Source organism: Phaseolus vulgaris, chromosome 4 (genome assembly GCF_000499845.2).
Source record: "Phaseolus vulgaris cultivar G19833 chromosome 4, P. vulgaris v2.0, whole genome shotgun sequence".
Taxonomy (NCBI): Eukaryota; Viridiplantae; Streptophyta; class Magnoliopsida; order Fabales; family Fabaceae; genus Phaseolus; species Phaseolus vulgaris.
This window is the reverse complement of record NC_023756.2, coordinates 46,495,219-46,514,569: the sequence shown is the minus strand read 5'-3', so window position 1 is coordinate 46,514,569 and position 19,351 is coordinate 46,495,219. Positions and strand designations below refer to the sequence as shown.

Below are 19,351 nucleotides of genomic sequence, written 5' to 3'. Positions count from 1 at the left end.
GCATTATTATACAGAAAATGGAAGAGTCTTGTGTTTTTTTTTTCATATGAAACTAAAGGCATGAGAAAGTGCTTGCAAAAGTTGATGGATTAAACAGTGGAATATTAATAGTTGGAAGAACTGTGGAAAAGACAATTGAAAAGAGTGGAACTATGAAGAGTTTGATTTTTCTTTTGTTTTTGTGGGTAGCCTAGTAGTTAGTAGTAGGCTAATGTGGACCTCACACACTGTTTAATTCAAAAATAATAAATGTCACCAACTATCTACACAAATTCATAATAAATTGTTTGTGCCTTTTAAAAAGTTGTAATTAAAAAAATAAAGAAAAATGAAATTTAGTGAAAAAACAACTTAATGCACTTGCGTATGCTTTTGACCAAAGTTCAGTTTGACAAAAAGATGAGTAGAGGAATCCAACAACATTGTTCTTTTTGTTGTAATTACGTCTGAAGGAGTTAAGTTGTTTTTTTTTTTTTATAATGGTAATATATTTTTATCTATAAATATATTAATGAATAATTTTTTATCTATAAAAAATTAATTAATTAATAAAAAAAATGTATTTTATACTGTTGATTTTTTCTGTTGAAATCGGAAAATTTAATATATAAGAAAGTCGAAGTATTACTTTTCAACCCTAACTACTACATCATAAATCTTAAATTTTAAAAAATAAATAAATATATCTTATCACAGAAAATCATGAAATAGAAACCAATATTTAGAAACTAAAATAATTAGTTGCAATAGTAATTAAATTAGATACCATTCTAAAAACTAAACAAAAAAATTGGTTTCTAAATTAGTTTTTATTATTGTTAAATAGTTTCTAAATTAGTATCTAATTAGCAACCAAGGTTTTAACTACCAAGTATTTAGTTTCTAAATTTGGTCTCTAAAACCTTGGTTGCTAATTAAATACCAATTTAGAAACTATTTAACAATAATAGAAAATAATAGAAACTAATTTATAAACCAATTTTTTTGTTTAGTTTCTAAAATGGTATCTAATTTAGTTACTATTGCAACTAATTATTTTGGTCTCTAAAAATTGGTTTCTATTTCATGATTTTCTTGTAGTGTATTCGCTTCATTCTTACTTAATGTAAGATCAAATTCACATTAAAAAACATATTTTGCATTTATTTTTTACATGAACTTTTTTAGGGTATACTTCAAATTTAAATTATCACTATATAATTAATTAAATTTAATCCATAGTTAAAGTTAATAAAATTTAATGTATAGCTAAACTTTTATAAATTTAATAAAATTTAACATACAATTAAACTTAAACTAAACTTACACTAAACATTTAACTCTACGTTATAAATAATAAAATTTATTATAATTAACCTAACATATTTTTATAACAAATACTGAAATAATAAAATAAAATACTAATTTAGAGATGATTTTTTTCAGTGGCTTCAAGGGCCCGTGGCTTCAAAGGCCCGTGCTGGATTCATAGTGGGGAGAAGACCAAAATATGTACAATATAGAATATGAAAAAAAAAGACATGTTATTCATGTCCTAAAATAAAATCATGTATATTATTGTATAAATCGAAAATGCTTTCTTTCACTTGTCTAATAGTCTCTATATCTTTTGAGACGTTCTCTTTATGATGTTGATGATTTTTTTTTGGTATGGAATGAAAGTATGTACCTCTAAAATGTGTTACGATGATCAAGTCCGTCCTCTTAAATAGTTGAGAGCGATAAATGCTACTGAAAATGTAACATTTATTTGTTTCAAGTAAACCTATTTGAGAATTTGTATTGGGCCTCAACACGAATGAGTTTGAATTAGTATGTATATTGTAATTAACCTCATATTAGTCTGACAATACAATATGTTTATTAAGTTGATTTAGGATTAACATCATGTTTAATTATTTTGTTTTGGTTGGTTTCCTAAGATGTCTTTGACGACATTTTCAAGTTTATCTTTTTATTTTTTTCGACCTTTTAAGGTGAAGGTTATCTCGGTCTTATATAGTATATTAACTTTCCATGCTCGGAAAACTTTTCTTTAGAGTCTTTGTAAGAAATTTTTTGTGAATGTTCTTTAGAGGGGTATTCCTCGTAGAATCTAGAATGTTCTAAGTTTATTATTATTTTTGGAACTGTTGCATCTATTGGATGTGGATAAATTTGATGGTTGGGGAAGGATGTGTTTTTTGGGTTACCTTGCTTTCCAAATTCTATAAATATGGGTCAGTCCTTGTGTTAGGACCACCCGTGTTTTACCATTATTTCGAGTAGTGACTAGGTGCAAAGAGTTTACTTTTTCCTAGGTTAGTTATGTCTTCTTCTTCGATTATGTCGGCCTCTTCAGGTGGGTAACCGTTGGAGGATTCTAGTGAGCCTTCAATTGCCATAATGAGTGTTAGTTTTGCCTCTTGAGACTGAGACATTTCAGGTTGAGGCTCCTAGTTGAGCAATAAATTTGGTCGTGGAGTAGTTTGAGAGTGATCTTCCATCTCAGTTGGATTATGATGGGGTAGATATGCATTTGACCAAATCCTTTTCTAAGTATCGGTGGTCGTCCATGATAGGGTCTTCTGCTACTAGTGTGTCAATGCTTAAGAAAGATGCTGAGGTGGGCATAATCTTGTTGGAGCAGTGCAATGTCGTTGATAATGTGTGTCATGGATGAGAAGGGGCTTTGTGGGAGTTATTTTATATGTATGTGTGTCTCTTTGCAAATATTCATGTTTGATTTCCTTTCGACAAGTTCAGTGTGGGTGTCCTTTGGGTCTTAAACATTACTCCTACAAGTGTTGCGAAGACTTCACCTAAGTTTTCAATATGGTTTTCGCATGACTCAGACATGAACATCATGTTATCTACATATACTTCAACATTTCTCTTGATGAGTTAAAATTGATGGGAAAGGTCTCGGGTGGGACGATGTGCTCTTTGTATAGGTTTCTTGGTTGGATTCATCTTCGGGACTCTAGGATACATGAGCCCCTTTTTTACTAGCTTTCTTTTCATTGTCTTGTTTTCTTGCCTTAGGATGACTATTCCCTCCGCATTCTGCTTTTTGAGCTCAGTTATCTCCCTTTATAGTTCAACCAACAATGCCATTTTATTTGCTTTGATCATTTGGGTATCAACTAACTTTTGTCTATCATTTTTCATATTCCTTGTTACTACCATTAAATCTTCCTCACATCCTTTCCGGTCACATGGTGGACGTCAATTATTCTTGTATGAACCGAAAAAATATTCTCACTTGCCTAATAGTCTTTGTGTCTTTCGAGATGTCCTCCTAGCGATGCTGATGATCTCCTTCAGAATGAGATGATGTTGTGTACCTGCAAAAGTACTCTTACGCTTAATTTATTCATTTTAAATAGTTGAAAATAATAAATATTATTAAGATTTATAAATAGTATTTTAAGTAAACATATTTATAAATTCGTACAAGAACTCAACACGAAAATTAAAAAGTTTCAACAAACATACAAAAATGCAAATGAAATAGTTAAAACTCAGGATCCATAGAACTCACTGTATCTAAAAACTATGATGTGATGATTTAAAAAAATTAGGTGGTTAAGTAAATGTAAATGAAAAATGAGGTGTTATTATATCAACATCATTATGTTGACCAATAAAAAAGAAAAGAAAGAGAAAAACATTTCACATATGGCTTATAAATATGGGCAGACAGATGAAAAGGCAGCACTAGAAACCACACATTCTGATCTTTCACTACTTTTTCTCCCTGTTAATTTTGCTTCTTATGGAACCCAAAGGTAATAACAACCCAAAGATGTTGGAAAAACCTTGGCTTTCTACTGCCTTGAATGCCAGAAGCCTAGGATCAGGCACTGAGACCATAGTCTTTGCTCATGGTTTTGGAACAAACCAGTCTGTCTGGGACAAGATCACTCCCTTACTTGCTGAAGACTACAAGGTTGTGCTGTTTGATTGGCCCTTTTCTGGAGCTGTGGATCCAACCCTCTATGACCCTTTGAAGTATTCCTCCATGGAAGCTTTTGCTGATTTGTTGATCACTCTCATGGACCAGATGGACCTCAAAGCTACCACCTTTGTTGGCCATTCCATGTCTGGCATGATTGGCTGCATAGCCTCCATAGCCAGACCTGACCTCTTTAAGACCCTTATTCTCCTTGGTGCTTCTCCCAGGTCATCTTTTCTTTCTTCTGGTTTTCTTTATACAAACACCTCTGAAATGTTATTCTTTTTATTCATTAAATTCTGATAAAAAAAGTTATTTTCTTTCTCCTTGTTCATAAACTTATGAGTTATTGAATGTTGACATCTCTTGAAAGGTTTCATCACTCATGACAGACCAACTTTTCAGTGTTTGCTTGTCCTTTTAAGATTAAGAAACAACTTACCTAGTAGATGCCACTTAAAATCTTATCCTAGATGTTCAATTCCTACTTTTTTGGGAGAAGAAATTTGATCTTGCAAGTTTTTTTGAATATGTTTGAAGTTTCTCAGTCTGTTGATAGAAACAGTACTTCTCTTTTGCATTAATCATGGACATAGTACCACTTTGAACTGTTTTCTTCTTTATGAGCTTTCTCTCATGTACCTTTTTGGATTTATGTTAACATGTGTTTTTAGATTGAAAATTATTACATATCTTTTATGTTTATTAAATATTTTAAATTTTTTTAAAAACATAAATATTAAACAATTTTCTTTGAAATAGAAATATATTTTATATTAAATATGTTTTTCGTTCTTAATTCAAAATTTTAAACTTCTTCAATATTTTTAGTAGCTATTTGATATTTTTATTTTAGTACCTCTAGTAAATTATTAAAAATGATCTTTGTCAGTGTTTTATTATATAAAAAATAAATTTTAAAATTGTATTATAATATTATAATATAAATATGAGTGAATTATAATTAATCATATATTCTCTTACAAATTTATCAGTTTTACTATTATATAATTCATTATTCATGCAATACATTTTACAATCTATATTCTTTCACACATCTCTCTGTCATGTCACTCATTGCATCTCATTTTGCTTTCTCATCTCTCCTTCACTGTTTAACATTTATTTTACAAATATAATTTTGCTTTCTTTTATTCCTCACTGACAAATTCTTTTAGTATTTGTCACATCATCTCTATGTTGTTTGAGTTAGGCTTGAGTTTCTCTCTTTCTCTTCAGGGAATCCTTATACCGTGTTTAATGGTTTGGTCCCAAAGTTTTTGTGGGACTTTCCACTGTCTGTAGGAATCTATATTTGTGAGGGAAAACGAACAATAAGTAACCAACACTATTCACACAACAACACACCTATGTTTGTGCAACTTGCAATTTTCCACTGTGCAAAAGATAAGGATATATCACAGTCCAAATAAACAATAATTTGATTTCACTATTAAAAAGAACCAACCAGTTAGAAAATTTTAGCAAAAAAAAAAGATGAACCAACCAAAACATGTGGTGTATACGGGATTGGGGGAGGGATTCCATTTTTTTTTGTAATCTTGTGGTATCACCTTTTTCAGCGTGGTGTGTTTGATGAACCAACTTTGCTTTCATCTTTAAAAAAATTGTTAATAGAATAAACAGAAAACTCTGAACTAACTCAAAAAGACAAAACTTCACTTTCTCTTCCCACTTTGCTGACTTCAATTATCTCCACTTCTTATAAAATAAGATTAGGAAAATGGCACCTTAGCCCTTTTCAAATTTGAACCACCAATTTGCCGGCCAAGTCAATTTCAGTTGAAGATCAAAAGATATTCTCTCACCATTTTTACAATTTTTTAATTTTGATTCCTCTGAAGTAAAGAGATGTATAAGAGAAAATGCAGAAAGACATTTATGAACAAATTTAAAAGGGTGAAGTGATTAAGATGTGTGTTCATATCAGTCTTAGTCAGAAATGTTAGAACAAAACACGTATACTACAGTGTGAAAATTTGAATTTGATACTAAACTGAACAGGTCCTAAAATATCAAAACTCAACAGTGGCAAAAATACCCTTAACAAATAACAAAACAAAAAATTGTATAAAGGTAAAGTAAGGTTGATCCAGTTCTTTCCTCTCTGGTTTAGAAGTCCACAGTTTTCTCTTTTAACCTTTCAAAATATGCCAAACAAAAGAAGGTAGAATCTTTTTTTTCCATCACTACATTATCATTCTTTCCATCATAAATGTTCTTAAGAGTTAAAAATGTGTTTTAAGCTTTTATTAATAAGCACCGACTCACACCAAAAACCTCTTATAAAAGTATATGGATACAAAGCTTATAAAGAAAGCTAATAACAATTATGTTATTTTGTAATTCTTAACTTTTTTTTAGGTGTCAGTCTTATTGGTTTTTTATTTTACATTTTTTTTACCGTTTGTATATATTCAAATAATTTATTTTGATTTCACTAGAAAAAGCAGAAGAAAAATTCTTTCTCTTATCCTTTATTTTTTTTTTGTTCATCTAATGCATTTTAAGTCCCTCTAACTTGCCATAACATACAGGTATCTTAATATAGATGACTATGAGGGGGGCTTTACTAGCTCAGATGTTGATGAGTTATTGCAGAACATGGAGTCCAACTATGACAGCTGGGTTACTGCCTTCTCCACACTAGCAGTGGACCCAAATGATGAGCCATCTGTTAACAAATTCAGAGAGTGCCTGAGAGGAATGAGAGCTGGTGTGGCAGCCTCCTTAGCCAAGACTGTGTTCTATAGTGATCACAGAGATATGCTTGAGAAAATTGAAACTCCATGCACCATCATTCAGACCACTAGTGACATCATTGTTCCATTCAGTGCAGCACTTTACATGGAGAGAAAAATTAAAGGGAAAGTTACATTGGAGGTTTTAGATGCTAAAGGGCATTTTCCTCAGATGACTGCAACAGCTCAGCTAGTTGATGTGCTCAAGGGTGTTATTGGCTTGTAATTCTCAATCTCCTTCATTTTGTCATCTTAGTTATACTTGTTTCTGATTTCATTTATATAGGTTGATGTACATGTTTGGAACTACGTTCACAGCCCACGCCAATACTGAAGTGACTGCATATTGTGTTGAAGTGAACGCACGTTGAGGGGTTATCTGACGTGGTTCCAAACACACGTGTAGTTTGTGTGAGGTTTATATGGTGTCTTCATCTGGACAAAGTGTGGTTTGTGTTACTTAAATTCATTGTACTCTTGAAATAATAATGTGAATTAGCTTTGTGGAAATGTACTTTTTTTAATCTCTTTCTCATAGGTATGCTGGCAAGTGTGTTGACATGATGATCTGGACCAATTTTCTTTGTTCATTTTAAGTAGTTGCAAAGAAACAAGGAAAACAAACAGCCGCAATTTTGACTTTATGAAATCTAAATGTCAGATTTTGCATGGAATAATTCTTTGAACATATTTAATGTTTACTCACCAATTATTGCATAAACAAGAAATACAATATAAGTATCCAAGTTGAAGACTGCATCAAAGGAAAAGTTCAATCCAAGAGTTTCTAAGATAGTATTGAATTAACCATCATGAAGTTTCAACAACAAATATCAATGCATGAAACAGTGAATGGTCATGATGGTTTTTGTCAGGAGCAATCTTCTATTCTTAAGCTTCGTAGGAGATCCAAATATCCATGATATTCAGGAGTGATGTATCTGCAATATAAGAACAAATATTCATCAAGTTTTCACTTGAACCATCCTAAGAAAAACCATTTAAGAGAACTATTGCAAAAGAAATTTCACTTTTGTTACTTTGTATGTTTGCAATACATGATTTCATAGTTTATATTCACAAAGCCTTGGAAATTCCAAATCTATTATTGTGTATACTCTACCAAAAGTTCATAAATTTTGGGAATGACAATGAACCAAGCTGAGTGTCCAGAGGCCACAGTAGCACACAACCAAAAGTGTTACATGCAAATACACACCGTATGGTTCCAAGAATAGAACAATGATTAGGAAAGATGTAGACAAGTACCCGTGTCGAAACAGGAAGTCAATGATTACGAGAGAGCAATTTGTCTTGAAAAACTGTGTCGTACGTATGATTTCAGCAACTTTCCTAACAGGGATCAACTTGAAGCTATCAACTTCTCCATCTGATATTTATTAGACCACAAAAGGTGAGCAGGGCACAGATAGAAAAAAACAAACAACAGTAAAACTGAAGGAGATGAAAGGCTTACCTTCATTATTAGGTATGAAATCTTTTGGAAGTTTTAGATCATAACAGAACAGAACATCTCTCTTGTATCTATACCCATCAATGTCCATATATGAAACAGCCCCTACAGGTATGGCTCTGTGAAAGCAGCAATCAAAAGAATTAGACAGAGAGAAAGTGTACCACCCCTTTGAAATCTTTCATTTTGGCTAATGATTGGAAAGAGTAAAAGAGTATAGGCAGAAAAAAAAAACAGTAAACCGACCATCCCAAAGGCAGATCAAAATTCTTGCACTAGAGGAATAGAGGAGAAGGAGAAAAGTTTAGTGTGAGGTTAGTAATTTACTTGACAGAGATAGATCTAGGTATTCCTGCTTCCTCTTCACATTCCTTTATGAGATTCTCCTGACAGTCAATACCGTGTGGCTGTGACAGTAGCAATTACATAAGAAACTTGATGATAATATATTGAACTAAAGGAAACATTTAATAGTGAATGGATCTTATACATTGATTTGCTTATTCAGTTGTTACAAATTGCTAGCACTGTTCAGTTCCTAACCAGAGGAAAAATGATTCACACAAAAGGTAATAATGATGTTGGGGAGAATGTTTAAGCTCAGAACAGAGAAAAATGAAACTACAAACCAGTCCTCCTGCAACTAGATGATCAAGCATTCCGGGATATGTCTGTTTTGTGTCACTTCTCTTTCCTATCCACAGATGCTTCTGCCCATCCACCTCAACATAGCCATTCATATGGACTCCATAAGCCTAATCTTTGAAGAGAAAAAAACGGGTTAAAACAAGAGCTTTGGAATTAAGATATCAAAATACAGGTTATGAACAACAAGAGCTTTAGGATGTAAACTGGATAATCAACTAGAAATTCAGAAAAAAAATATTTAGTGGTTGCCCCAAGTTTGCTTGAAGACAAATGACCAATTAATTTCAGAATGATGCCAACATAAGATTGAAAATTGGTAACATTCAACTCCACAAAACTAAAGCAAGTCCAATGTTCAATTACAATTAGCAATGAATAATAGTCCGGTTTGTTTAAAAGTTTTTCTCATGAAATTCATTAGGAAAAAAGTAGTTCACAAACCTGCAATGAGGATGAAATCCATTTTCTTCCAAAATGATCAATTGCGCTAAATATGCTTAGAAGAGTAGAAATAGCAGTGTAAACTATGATAACAGCGCAAGGCCAGGGCAGAATTCACAGTGTACACGCAGCCAAATACAAGGGTTCAAACATTTGCAGAAACTACAAAAAGTACAGAAAACAAGTCTTGAAATAAAGTACCAAGAAATATCTCGATGTACCTTTATGCCGAAATAAGGAGCTGCTGCACGCTCTAGTGAAAAGAAAATGGGTGCACCAAAGGATGAGGTCACAGGGTAAAGCTGGTAAAACATGGACAATAGACATAGGTTAGGTACCTGAGCATTAGGAAGGCACAGAAGAATGACAAAATATAACATTCTAGCCATTTTATACCTCGTTCCGTATACCTGGAATCTGCTTCTCTCCCAACTGCTCTACTACATATCCAACTGCACTGGTTCTTTCGTCAGCTGTCTTCAGCATTGGATGCAAAGAAACAAAGTCACCATTGGGTACTCCATTGTATTTTTCTTTGGGGAAAACAAATACATCGCCAAAGCCCCTCAAATGCTCCACAAATCTGAACTTATTTACGTTTAACCAATAAACCTGCAACTATCATTAGCTAAGGTGCAGGCGCAGCAGTTCATGTCATGAAAATAAATCAGAATAACAACAACAGCAACAAGAAGCCTTATCCCACAAGGTGAGATCGGCTACATGGATCAGACAGAACCCGACAAGGTTAACCAATGAGACATTCACATATAACTATGCAAGAGACGATAATTACAAGGAAAAAAGAGATGGAATTGAAGTAAACTTACCCATTGTGAATGAATCCAACAATGTGGTTCTCGACAACAAACGGAAGGAACTCAGATTGTTCCTCCTACAAGGAAGTTCAATGTCAACAACAAAGACTATGGTTAAACTCAATTCTGCTAGAGGCATCACTTCACCAACGAAGTTGAATTGACAGAAATAAAAACAAGTGTGTCCTACAATCTAATGCATGGTCGGTTTCACCTAAAATCACGTTAAAATATCAGCTATCATGAATTTAGATAACTTTTCATATATTTAGTACTAACATAATGCTTCAGTCCAAAATCAATTCTATTAAAAACCAATATCGTAAAATCAATAGCAGTCAAACCAATTTCGCAAAGGCTCACCCACCCACAAACTTAAAATTAGCCAGACCCGAAATTCAAAAACCGAAAAGAAAACAACTTTACGGTAAAATAGAGGGTATGATGCACAAACAAACAATTGGGTGTCTCTATATATGAAATTTGCTTCATTCATTCACTGTTTGTGTTTTCCAAGGAAGCAAAGAGAACAGTGCAAAGAGCTTACAGAACCACGATTGCATAGTTGAACTTTGTTGAAGAAGCCATGGAGATAGCAAGAGCGGTCTTGTGTGTCAGTTTGAGATTCAGATATGGCAATGGCATCGTCCCATGTGAGCGATAATGTGGCAGAGGAAGAAAAAGAAGAGGCCAAGGTGAAGTTGGTGGAAGTTGTGGAGGGAAAGGAGTGAGAGGGAAGGAGTGAAGAAAAGGGTCGTGATCTGACATAGCTCAAACTAGCAAATTTGCTGATGCAGCAAACCGTTCCCATTGCTGTCTCTGGTTTGTCAACAGAACAAAATTAAGGTATCTATGTCATGACGTGAACAAAGGAGTGCAGACACTTTTGTAGTGTGTCAATTTTAGGCCTTGTTTGGGCCAGATATTTCTTTTGAGGCAAATGCTCCCTGCACCCAACACTTTTGAACCTGCACCCAACATAATTTCAAAATTTTTAAAAATACCCTTTATTCTGGAAATGAAAATTTAAAATTGAAAATAATGCATTCTGGAAAAATAAATTCGGAAGAGATTTTTGTGTTTCGGATATAAAAATCTGAAAAAAAAAATCAAAATCTCATTCTGGATAAAAAAATTCAGAACTGAAAATAATACCGGAAAAATTTATCCAGAAGAGATTATTGTGTTCTGGAAAAGGAGGTCCGAAATATAATTTTATATGCACCCCATTTTTTTAAGGGTATTTTCGGTTTTTCTCCTGTGATTGGATAAAGTGACATGGTGTAGGAAGCAATTGCCTTCTTTTGATAGATCGGCTTTTTTTACCTGCACTCCCACAATTTCTTGGCGCATCCCCACGATTTTCAAAATAACCATTTTCTCCTTTTTTTTTTTTAAATTGACTTTTGGATTACATGTTTATTTTATTTTTCTACATTACCCTTTACAGAATTTATGAAATACATTCCAAAACCACGCTTTTTAGAAGAAGATAAATTTTTTGGATTAAGATTTCCATATTGAAATTTCCGAAACACATGAAATATATCATAGGATTTTAGAAAAAAAATTCCAAAATATATAATACCTTTTGAAATATATTTTTTAGAACTGAGTTTTTTTTTCTCTCTTTTACAACATTCTCTTTCTCCTTTTCTTCTTCTTTTGCTGATGATGGTGGTGCAATAGCTCTGGCGGCACTGATGGTGGGGAGCGGTGAGGAGAAGCAAACAAAAGGGCAATTTAGTCATTCACTTAATTGTGGGGGTGCGAAAAATGAAGATGCAAGAAGTAAAAGCTCCATATAATGACTAATGAATTACTAATATATTATTGATCAAAATAAGAGAAACAACTATCTATTTTAGTTTTTATATGTGTTCATGTGTGTCTCTTTAATAAAGGAGTTGATTGATTAGGAGTAAATATATGTTATTATCTTATTTTTTTCAAACTTACCTCTTTTGTTTTCTTACCTCATTATAATGGTTCATTTATATAAGAATGTAAGTATATACTTTTTTTTTTAAACAAAAGAAAATGTATGGTAATGTAAAAATAATGATAACATAATTTATTTATTTTTACAAATGATCACTACATACAAGAAAATCATTAAATAAAAATCAATTTAAGAGAAAAAATAAATTAGTTACTAGTTTTAGAAATTAAAAAAATATTGATATATAAAATAGTTTATATTATTAATAAATATTTTATATAATTAACTTTAAAGATTTTAGTTACCAACTTTAGAATTTTAAAATTTAGACTAGTTGGTAGTTAAAATCTTACTAGAACTAATTAGATATCAATTTAAAAATTATTTTATAAATTTTATTTATAATAAAAATTACTTTATATATCAATAGTTTTTTAATTTTTAAAATAATATATAATTTAGTACATAGAATAACTAATTATTTTTTTTTCTAAAATTTTATTTTTGTAAATATCCTTATTTTCTATGTAAGTGTAATATTTTTAAAATTATTGACATGTATATGTAAAATGTAAAATTAAATGGTAATGTAATATTTTTAAAATAAAAAGGAGATTTCTGTAGAATTTTTAAAAATAGGATTTAAGTGTAACATGGAAAAAAAATTGTGTAATTTATTGATTAAATATGCGCAACTCTTTCTTCGTTTAAATGGTAGTTTGATGATCTCGTAAAGCCTGCATTTTCTGATAAGATTTTAGTATAAGGTCAAATAAAATAGGAACAGAAAATATCTGATTCCTTTATTGATTAAAATAACAAAGAAATAAGAAAGGTTTTGAGTTGAAAATTGAGTTAAAAGAAAACAAGAATTAAAAATATGATTAGAACAATAATCCATGACTGAAATTCAATTAGCACTTCCAAGTTGAAGCACTACCTTTACTAGAAAATTTTTGAACCATGGTTTTTCTGCCAAATTAAAAAAGTTATCAATCATTCATAAGCGAAACATCTGAAGTTAAAAGCGAAACCATCAAAACAAAACTAACATATATCATTCATGGCAGATTCATAACTAAACTAAAACTTATATGAAAACTAGAGAAGCATGATGTTTGAAATGGCCTCTCTTGCATGTTCTTCTACTTCCCACAACAGGCAACTCTTTCAAACTTCCTCTTCTATCTTCTCTTCAGAGTCATGTGCATGCTTAGAGAGGTTCAACAAATACGGTATCCTAAATATTTATAAAGGCACAAGAAAATTTCAGCATGTTCATAGTTACATGTTCAGTACAAAACTTCAAAGGAAAACAATGATGTGAAACATTATTGATGTTATACTCACCCCAAGGAAGATAGTTCCTATATAGTGATGCTTGCTTTCAGTTGGAGATAAGATCATAGTTTGAGTAGGGAGACAAATTTTTGCACACTGCATAAAGATACTCAACATTAGAATAGATTGTTGCATTTTCTAGGTGTGGTTATGAAAAGAGAATGTGATTTCTGGTCAGGTTTGTTTGATTTTTATGCAGATTATTGTGGTATATAGTTGTTGAAGCTATGAACAGGTATCGTAGTTCCCAGACAGGTTAGTAGACAAGTAAAGTTTCTTTAGGTTTTGAAAAAAGCGAGTTCAAGTTGGAGGAGTTTTTGTGGGTGAGGGATTTTGTTTTGTTATGTGTTTGTAGGCTTTTGATTGTATTAGGGGATGATTTGTGTGAATTGTTTTGACTAAAGACTGATTATAAGGACTCTGATAGGGTAGATGATGATTTCTGTTGATGTGGCTTACCATGACTTTCAATTGAATATTTGTTTGGTGGTTTGCACAGTCTGAAGTATGTTTGTAGTTCAGGTGTTTGACAGATTGACCTTAACTATTTTTTGTATAAGGATTGGGTCACTTCTGAAGTATCTGTATAAGATTGAGACATTCCTAAACTATCTCATTTTATTGGATCCTCTCCACATCAGAGTTAGATAGAGTAGTTATGTCCTAATAAAAAGTAGCATATAATTTGTTTTTCTTTATCAAAATTCAAACTAATGTTTTTGGATTAAGAATAAAGATGTAGTAATTTGACAGATAACTTGTTTTTGTACATTATTGTTGTAAAGTATAGATTACTGACCAGATTTCCGCTCTTCAGATATTCGTACAAGTCAAGATTGTTGAATTGCATTATAGTGATGAACACAAAATCTATAGGCTCACTGTAATTCCTGCATTTTGATGTAATTGGAGTATATGTAAGATTTCTTCACAAAAGTTTAAATAATAGCAATAACATTGTGGCTTCAAATTACCTTATTGTATGGTTCACAGCTTTCTCTGATAAATAGAGGAGAATCTCTAGCCTTCTAGACCAATCCTTAGCAAGCCTGCAATGAAAAAATATTATTATTATGCTTCTGATATGAATTATACATGTATTTATCCACCTTTTTAGGGAGAAAAAACTAAATTATGGTTGATACAATCTTTTCCCCCCTCAACTCTACACGAATCATGGTTTTGGAGTAATTAACAAATTCGACACCATAAAAAATTATTAAATAAAAACTACATTTAAAGATAAAAATAATTAGTTATTATAGTGACTAAATTAGATACTATCCATTAATAAAAAATCATTAAACAAAAATAAATTTTAGAAACAAAAAATAATTAGTTGCTATATTGACTAATCTTGACAAGAGAGTAAAAGTTTGAGTGATGATTTGACAATCAGTCAAATTTGTAGTTCCATAAGACTGAGAATATAAGAAAGATATACACTTACGTTGCGGGCGAAGATGCTCTTTTGAGAGCCTGTTTCATAAGTAGAAAGAGGAGAAAAAAAATAAGTTATTTATAAGTGTTGATATATTGAAAATTATGCACCAAATTACAACTTGAAAGAGAAATAACTTTTTATTAAAATAAAATAATTTTTAAATTTTATTTAACAAATAAACTGATATCTTTAACAAACCAGAAAGATTAATTGATTCAATCGTACCTTTGCTATGTGAAAGGAGGAGGCAATATTGTTAATATTTCCAACCAAATATCCCTAGAGATGCATAAGAGAAAGAGAATTGTAAACCCATTTGATGTGAAGATGATACACATTCATTTGATATAAATTTGCCTATTAAGTAAGTTTACCATCGATAACAACTATAGTGCAAAAACTGATTAGAACAAGAGAGGAATATGAAATTATATATGTTGGTCTTATGAGGAATGATGAAGCTATAATCAGTTACCTCCCATGCAAGCGAGTAGTGTTGAAAATTTGTAAATGGTGAGAAAGGCAAAGCATTGGGGAGATTAAGTTGAGGTGTTGCAGGTGGTGCAGGAGGAGGAGCCCAAGTGCTTGATCCCAATGCAGATCTACCAAGTGGACCAAACCTGGGTCCTTGGAATGCAGAATGTTGATGACCACCACCACCATTAGTAGCAGAAGGAAGCATTGGTGATGAGTATGGTTGAATATTGAATGAACTTCCAGTTGAACGAGGGAACATTGACCAGTTCTCTGGCATGCCTCCAAGAACAACCTTTCTGTCTCTTTCTTTTGAAGACCCTTCTCCTGCTGTGAAAACCATTGGTGGAATTGAATGTTAAAGCATAATCAAAACACTTGAACTGATAGATTTTTATAGACAAATAACTGTGTTTTTGGCTATTTGATATTTTTGTTTCGATCTAATAATTGATATTAGATATAAGTTTTCATGAGTTTAACTTTTAGTGGAGTACTTGGAAAAAGAGAAATTGTTGTGCATTGTAGAATTATCTTATGAGAGGGAATGAGTTCACAGTTGTTTGAATTGTTATATGCTCTTCAATACACAGAATATAGAAAGAGAAAAAACCTTGAAGGTACTTAGCAACATTGGGAAATCGAGGAACATTTATTCTCTTCATTGATTCTAGCCATTCTTCTGTCCTTTGATCCATTTTTCTCTTCCCTCGGAAGGCATCATGTGCCTCCTTAAATTTTCTTGACAGTAACACAGTAAATTGATCCATTCCAGTGTTGGAGATGGGAGTGGTTGATAGCACAGAACCATCATTCCCCTACAAAACAAGGAAAACACAGTTATATACTAACCAAAACTCGGTACCGCCGATATATTCTCACATCACTTAGGAGTCTTAGGAGTCGAGACTAAAGACAATTTATAAACTTTGAGACATCTTTTAAAGATAAAACTGTAACAGGATATCAATCTCTAAAGTGAACAATACCTCGAACCTCTAAAGTGAACAATACATCGAATGGATGCTGTGATTTAAATTAACAGATTTGCATAATTGGCTGCTTGGTAATTTGATGAATCATAGAACTTGTTGTCCATTGCATAAGGCTTATATGACAAATAAAATATCAGTGCAAGGATTCTAGAGAGATGAACTTTTACCATGTTGAAGATCACTCCAAAAATGGGATGCAGCATTGGAGAGATTATTGATAGGGATACTGCAAGCTGCGTGTAGTAAAATAACATGAGCATAGTGAGTATAAACAGAAGGCTACCATGGAAAAAAAAAATGCAAGAACAGGGTTCCAAGACATTACTGGACCAAACATCTCTGCCACCTCGTAAAAATCAGCATTTACATGATGTGATTGTGTGCCAATAATTCCTTCTTTAGTAATCTCAGGTACAGACACTACCATTCTCCTAGGAAATGGATCTCTTGCTGCTATAAGAACACAGTGCCTTTCTCCATTATAGTACTCTTGTGTTGTCATTATATCAGAAGGCCTTGGAAACATCTGTTAGAACATGATTCACATCTTGCATTGTTATTTTTCCATTCTATGGTAAAACATGTTAGAATAAAATTAACACTGGAATAAGAAGTAAACAAAGTTTGTCTTGTGTTGAGAGCTAATTCTCCCTGCACCAGATCAATTGTGACTTATTGCATAGAAAATATCTATTTTACCTTTAATCTTCTGGATATCTATATCCGCAACATAAACAAGACATAAATAAGACAGTTATGGATATGCAAATTTAGAACTGAGATGTGTCTTTCGGATATGACTATTCACAGTATAAAAATGCTTTTGGATGCTAAGATCCGAAAAAGATGACAAAGACAATTTGAAATTATTTTAAAAAAAATGATGGGTGCAAATCAAAATTGATCTGAGCAGAGAGAATTAGCCTGTGATGACATATTCGTACCACTAAGGCCTCTGCAAGGCCTTCCACCATAACATGTCGGTTTAGGTTGTCCCCATTAAAAGTTAAGCATGATAGGATGTCCAAAAAGTAATTCACATCTCTTGTCCAATGAATATATTGGAGGTCCAACCCTGCATACAAAGTACATAAATAATCAAATTTCTGGTTTTTGCTTCAAAACAACTATTTTATTGTGGAATAGGCCTTTCCTAAGAAGGAATTATCACTGAGAAATAGGTCTTTCTTATGCTAAACTATCCTATGTATAAGAAGTGGACTTCCAAAGGGAATTGAAATCAATAAAAAGGCATATCTTATAAAAAAAATCTAAACAAAAATGAAATACCTATATTGTTGTAGTTGGAATTATACATGAGTAGACCCAACTCACATGCTGCTCCACTAGCTTCCTGTAAACAAATTATGCATGGTAAGGGAAGACATGTATCATGGACTTGGAAACTAGACAACATTTGCAAACAAAGATGCATAAAAGTATTCTAAAGAAGGATGAATTTGAGTTGAAGATGTACTAAAAAAATACTTTGAGGAAAATTTGTAATTAATGTAGTTTTATCTATGAAAATTGTCAAATTCGTCAAGTCGATTAGGTTAGATATGACCGAATTTGGATGAGTCATGTAAAAAAAGTAGAAATAAATTTTTTTTGAGAATTATCAAACTTGTCGAGTTGATTAGGGCAGCTGACGACCGAAGCCTCGGTGAACGACGGCCGTAATTATAACGGTCCTAATTTAGTCTGATCTAAACGAATGTAGTTGACTCATGTAAAAACTTTGTAAAGAGAGAACAAATAGATAAAAACTTTTTAACCGGGTTTAATCCATCATTTTGACCTACTTTAATATTTTATTAAAAATTAAATATATATTTTTAAAATTTAATTAATGTTATTAAATTTAAATTTAAATTTTAGATACAATGATTTAATATGTAAATAAATATAAATTATTATTTTAATTAATGTTTAAAAAAATAGATTAACTTTTTAAAATTTAATTTATTTTATAAAACAGACCCCTGTGAACTTATGGGTCTATTTTACCTAAATTCATTTAAATAGTGAACCAAACCAACCGAATATAAAAATGATTCAATTCCATTTGAGCCACAATTCTTTTAGGATAATTTAGTTCTTGTGACAAAATTTTTGGAATATCCATCTGATTGAACTTATTTTAATATCTATATTTGTGTTAAAAAATAAACCTTCTATTATTATAAAATTCTTTTTAATTACCCTCATTTTTTTTTCTCTTCCTTTGAATCTCTCTACTCTTACCAATCACTCACTTAAGTAATGATATTTTCTAGACTTCATAAGGTTTTTGTTTACTTCACCCCATCAATTCTAATCTGGATCTATAAATTTTTTATACTACATAATTACCTTTAGTTCTAGAATTGAAAATTCATAATTGAAAAAATCATTCTGAAAAATAAAATCGGAAATAGACTTTTTTACATTTTGAAAATAAAATTTTAAAATAGAATTAAAAAGTCAAGATCTCATTTTAAAAAGGAAAATCTGAAATACAAATAATACATTCTAGAAATATTATTATTGAAAACAAAATCCGAAAACATATTATAAAAAAATATTCTAGAAACCTACATTTAGAATTAATAGTCAATTTAAAACATTGATTTTTTTTTTAAAAATAATTTGATCCCAAGGTTTTTAAAATATATATATAATTTGACCTCTTTCCTTAAATTTCCACCAACAACTTAACTTAACATAACATGATGTGTCACACATGGTGGGACAATAATGCATAGGTAGGGTCTAAGTGTTAAGTCCACGTGTTATGAACCCTAAGTCTTTCTTCTTGTTGTAACAACCCCACAACCCTCGCCGCACACACATCCTCTCCCCTCACGTGCTCTCTACCTCGGTCTTCGCCTCCTTCGCGCACATCCTCTGGTCAGCCTTTCTGTTGCAGGATGTGTTGTTGTCGCAAGATGCGTCGCCGAGTCTTTGACCACTTATTGTTATCTATCCTTTTTAATCTCTACTTCAGTTGAATGTTTTACAATACCCCCAAAATCAAATTGATAATGTTTTGCAATACCCTCAATGTTCCTATAAGCTTATGCAATACCCTAA

At 31.8% G+C, this 19,351-nt stretch overlaps 3 protein-coding genes across 4 annotated transcripts; 1 reads left to right on the top strand and 2 right to left on the bottom strand.

Moving 5' to 3' along the window:
* The first annotated feature begins 3,646 nt into the window (after positions 1-3,646).
* Positions 3,647-7,209, top strand: LOC137838051 (probable strigolactone esterase DAD2). The gene is made up of 2 exons (XM_068647265.1): positions 3,647-4,164; positions 6,496-7,209. The coding sequence occupies exons 1-2, from the start codon at positions 3,758-3,760 to the stop codon at positions 6,923-6,925; spliced, it is 837 nt and encodes a 278-aa protein (XP_068503366.1). The 5' UTR covers positions 3,647-3,757; the 3' UTR covers positions 6,926-7,209.
* Positions 7,210-7,376: 167 nt separating this feature from the next.
* LOC137838050 (nudix hydrolase 20, chloroplastic-like) lies at positions 7,377-10,939 on the bottom strand. Its single transcript, XM_068647264.1, has 9 exons — positions 10,628-10,939; positions 10,093-10,157; positions 9,659-9,845; positions 9,484-9,564; positions 8,803-8,928; positions 8,501-8,580; positions 8,177-8,292; positions 7,969-8,089; positions 7,377-7,640 (listed from the first exon to the last, which is right to left on the bottom strand). Exons 1-9 carry the CDS (start codon positions 10,889-10,891, stop codon positions 7,571-7,573), a joined length of 1,110 nt encoding a protein of 369 aa, XP_068503365.1. The 5' UTR covers positions 10,892-10,939; the 3' UTR covers positions 7,377-7,570.
* Positions 10,940-12,926: 1,987 nt separating this feature from the next.
* Positions 12,927-17,976, bottom strand: LOC137836544 (mediator of RNA polymerase II transcription subunit 25-like). 2 transcript variants are annotated; one of them, XM_068645212.1, is made up of 12 exons: positions 17,567-17,976; positions 17,221-17,351; positions 16,602-16,802; positions 16,444-16,509; positions 15,895-16,099; positions 15,283-15,608; positions 15,033-15,086; positions 14,814-14,842; positions 14,338-14,412; positions 14,163-14,253; positions 13,373-13,459; positions 12,927-13,262 (listed from the first exon to the last, which is right to left on the bottom strand). In XM_068645212.1, exons 1-12 carry the CDS (start codon positions 17,709-17,711, stop codon positions 13,236-13,238), a joined length of 1,437 nt encoding a protein of 478 aa, XP_068501313.1. In that variant the 5' UTR covers positions 17,712-17,976; the 3' UTR covers positions 12,927-13,235. The 2 variants fall into 2 exon arrangements, with proteins under 2 accessions (XP_068501313.1, XP_068501311.1); XM_068645210.1 differs by having other exon boundaries at positions 15,283-15,611; positions 17,567-17,851.
* Between the last annotated feature and the right edge of the window lie 1,375 nt (positions 17,977-19,351).

What these genes read in the sequence shown, in the direction of transcription:
- LOC137838051 (XM_068647265.1), top strand. Translation starts at nt 3,758, where the DNA reads ATGGAACCCAAAGGTAATAACAACCCAAAGATGTTGGAAAAACCTTGG. An exon ending in CTCCTTGGTGCTTCTCCCAG is followed by an intron (nt 4,165 to 6,495) that starts GTCATCTTTTCT and finishes CATAACATACAG; the next exon opens with GTATCTTAATATAGATGACT.
- LOC137838050 (XM_068647264.1), bottom strand. Translation starts at nt 10,891, where the DNA reads ATGGGAACGGTTTGCTGCATCAGCAAATTTGCTAGTTTGAGCTATGTC. An exon ending in AACTATGCAATCGTGGTTCT is followed by an intron (nt 10,158 to 10,627) that starts GTAAGCTCTTTG and finishes ACTTCCTTGTAG; the next exon opens with GAGGAACAATCTGAGTTCCT. An exon ending in GACTTCCTGTTTCGACACGG is followed by an intron (nt 7,641 to 7,968) that starts GTACTTGTCTAC and finishes CTTATATTGCAG; the next exon opens with ATACATCACTCCTGAATATC.
- LOC137836544 (XM_068645210.1), bottom strand. Translation starts at nt 17,711, where the DNA reads ATGCATCTTTGTTTGCAAATGTTGTCTAGTTTCCAAGTCCATGATACA. An exon ending in ACTACTCGCTTGCATGGGAG is followed by an intron (nt 15,087 to 15,282) that starts GTAACTGATTAT and finishes ATGCATCTCTAG; the next exon opens with GGATATTTGGTTGGAAATAT. An exon ending in CCTCCTTTCACATAGCAAAG is followed by an intron (nt 14,843 to 15,032) that starts GTACGATTGAAT and finishes CTTATGAAACAG; the next exon opens with GCTCTCAAAAGAGCATCTTC.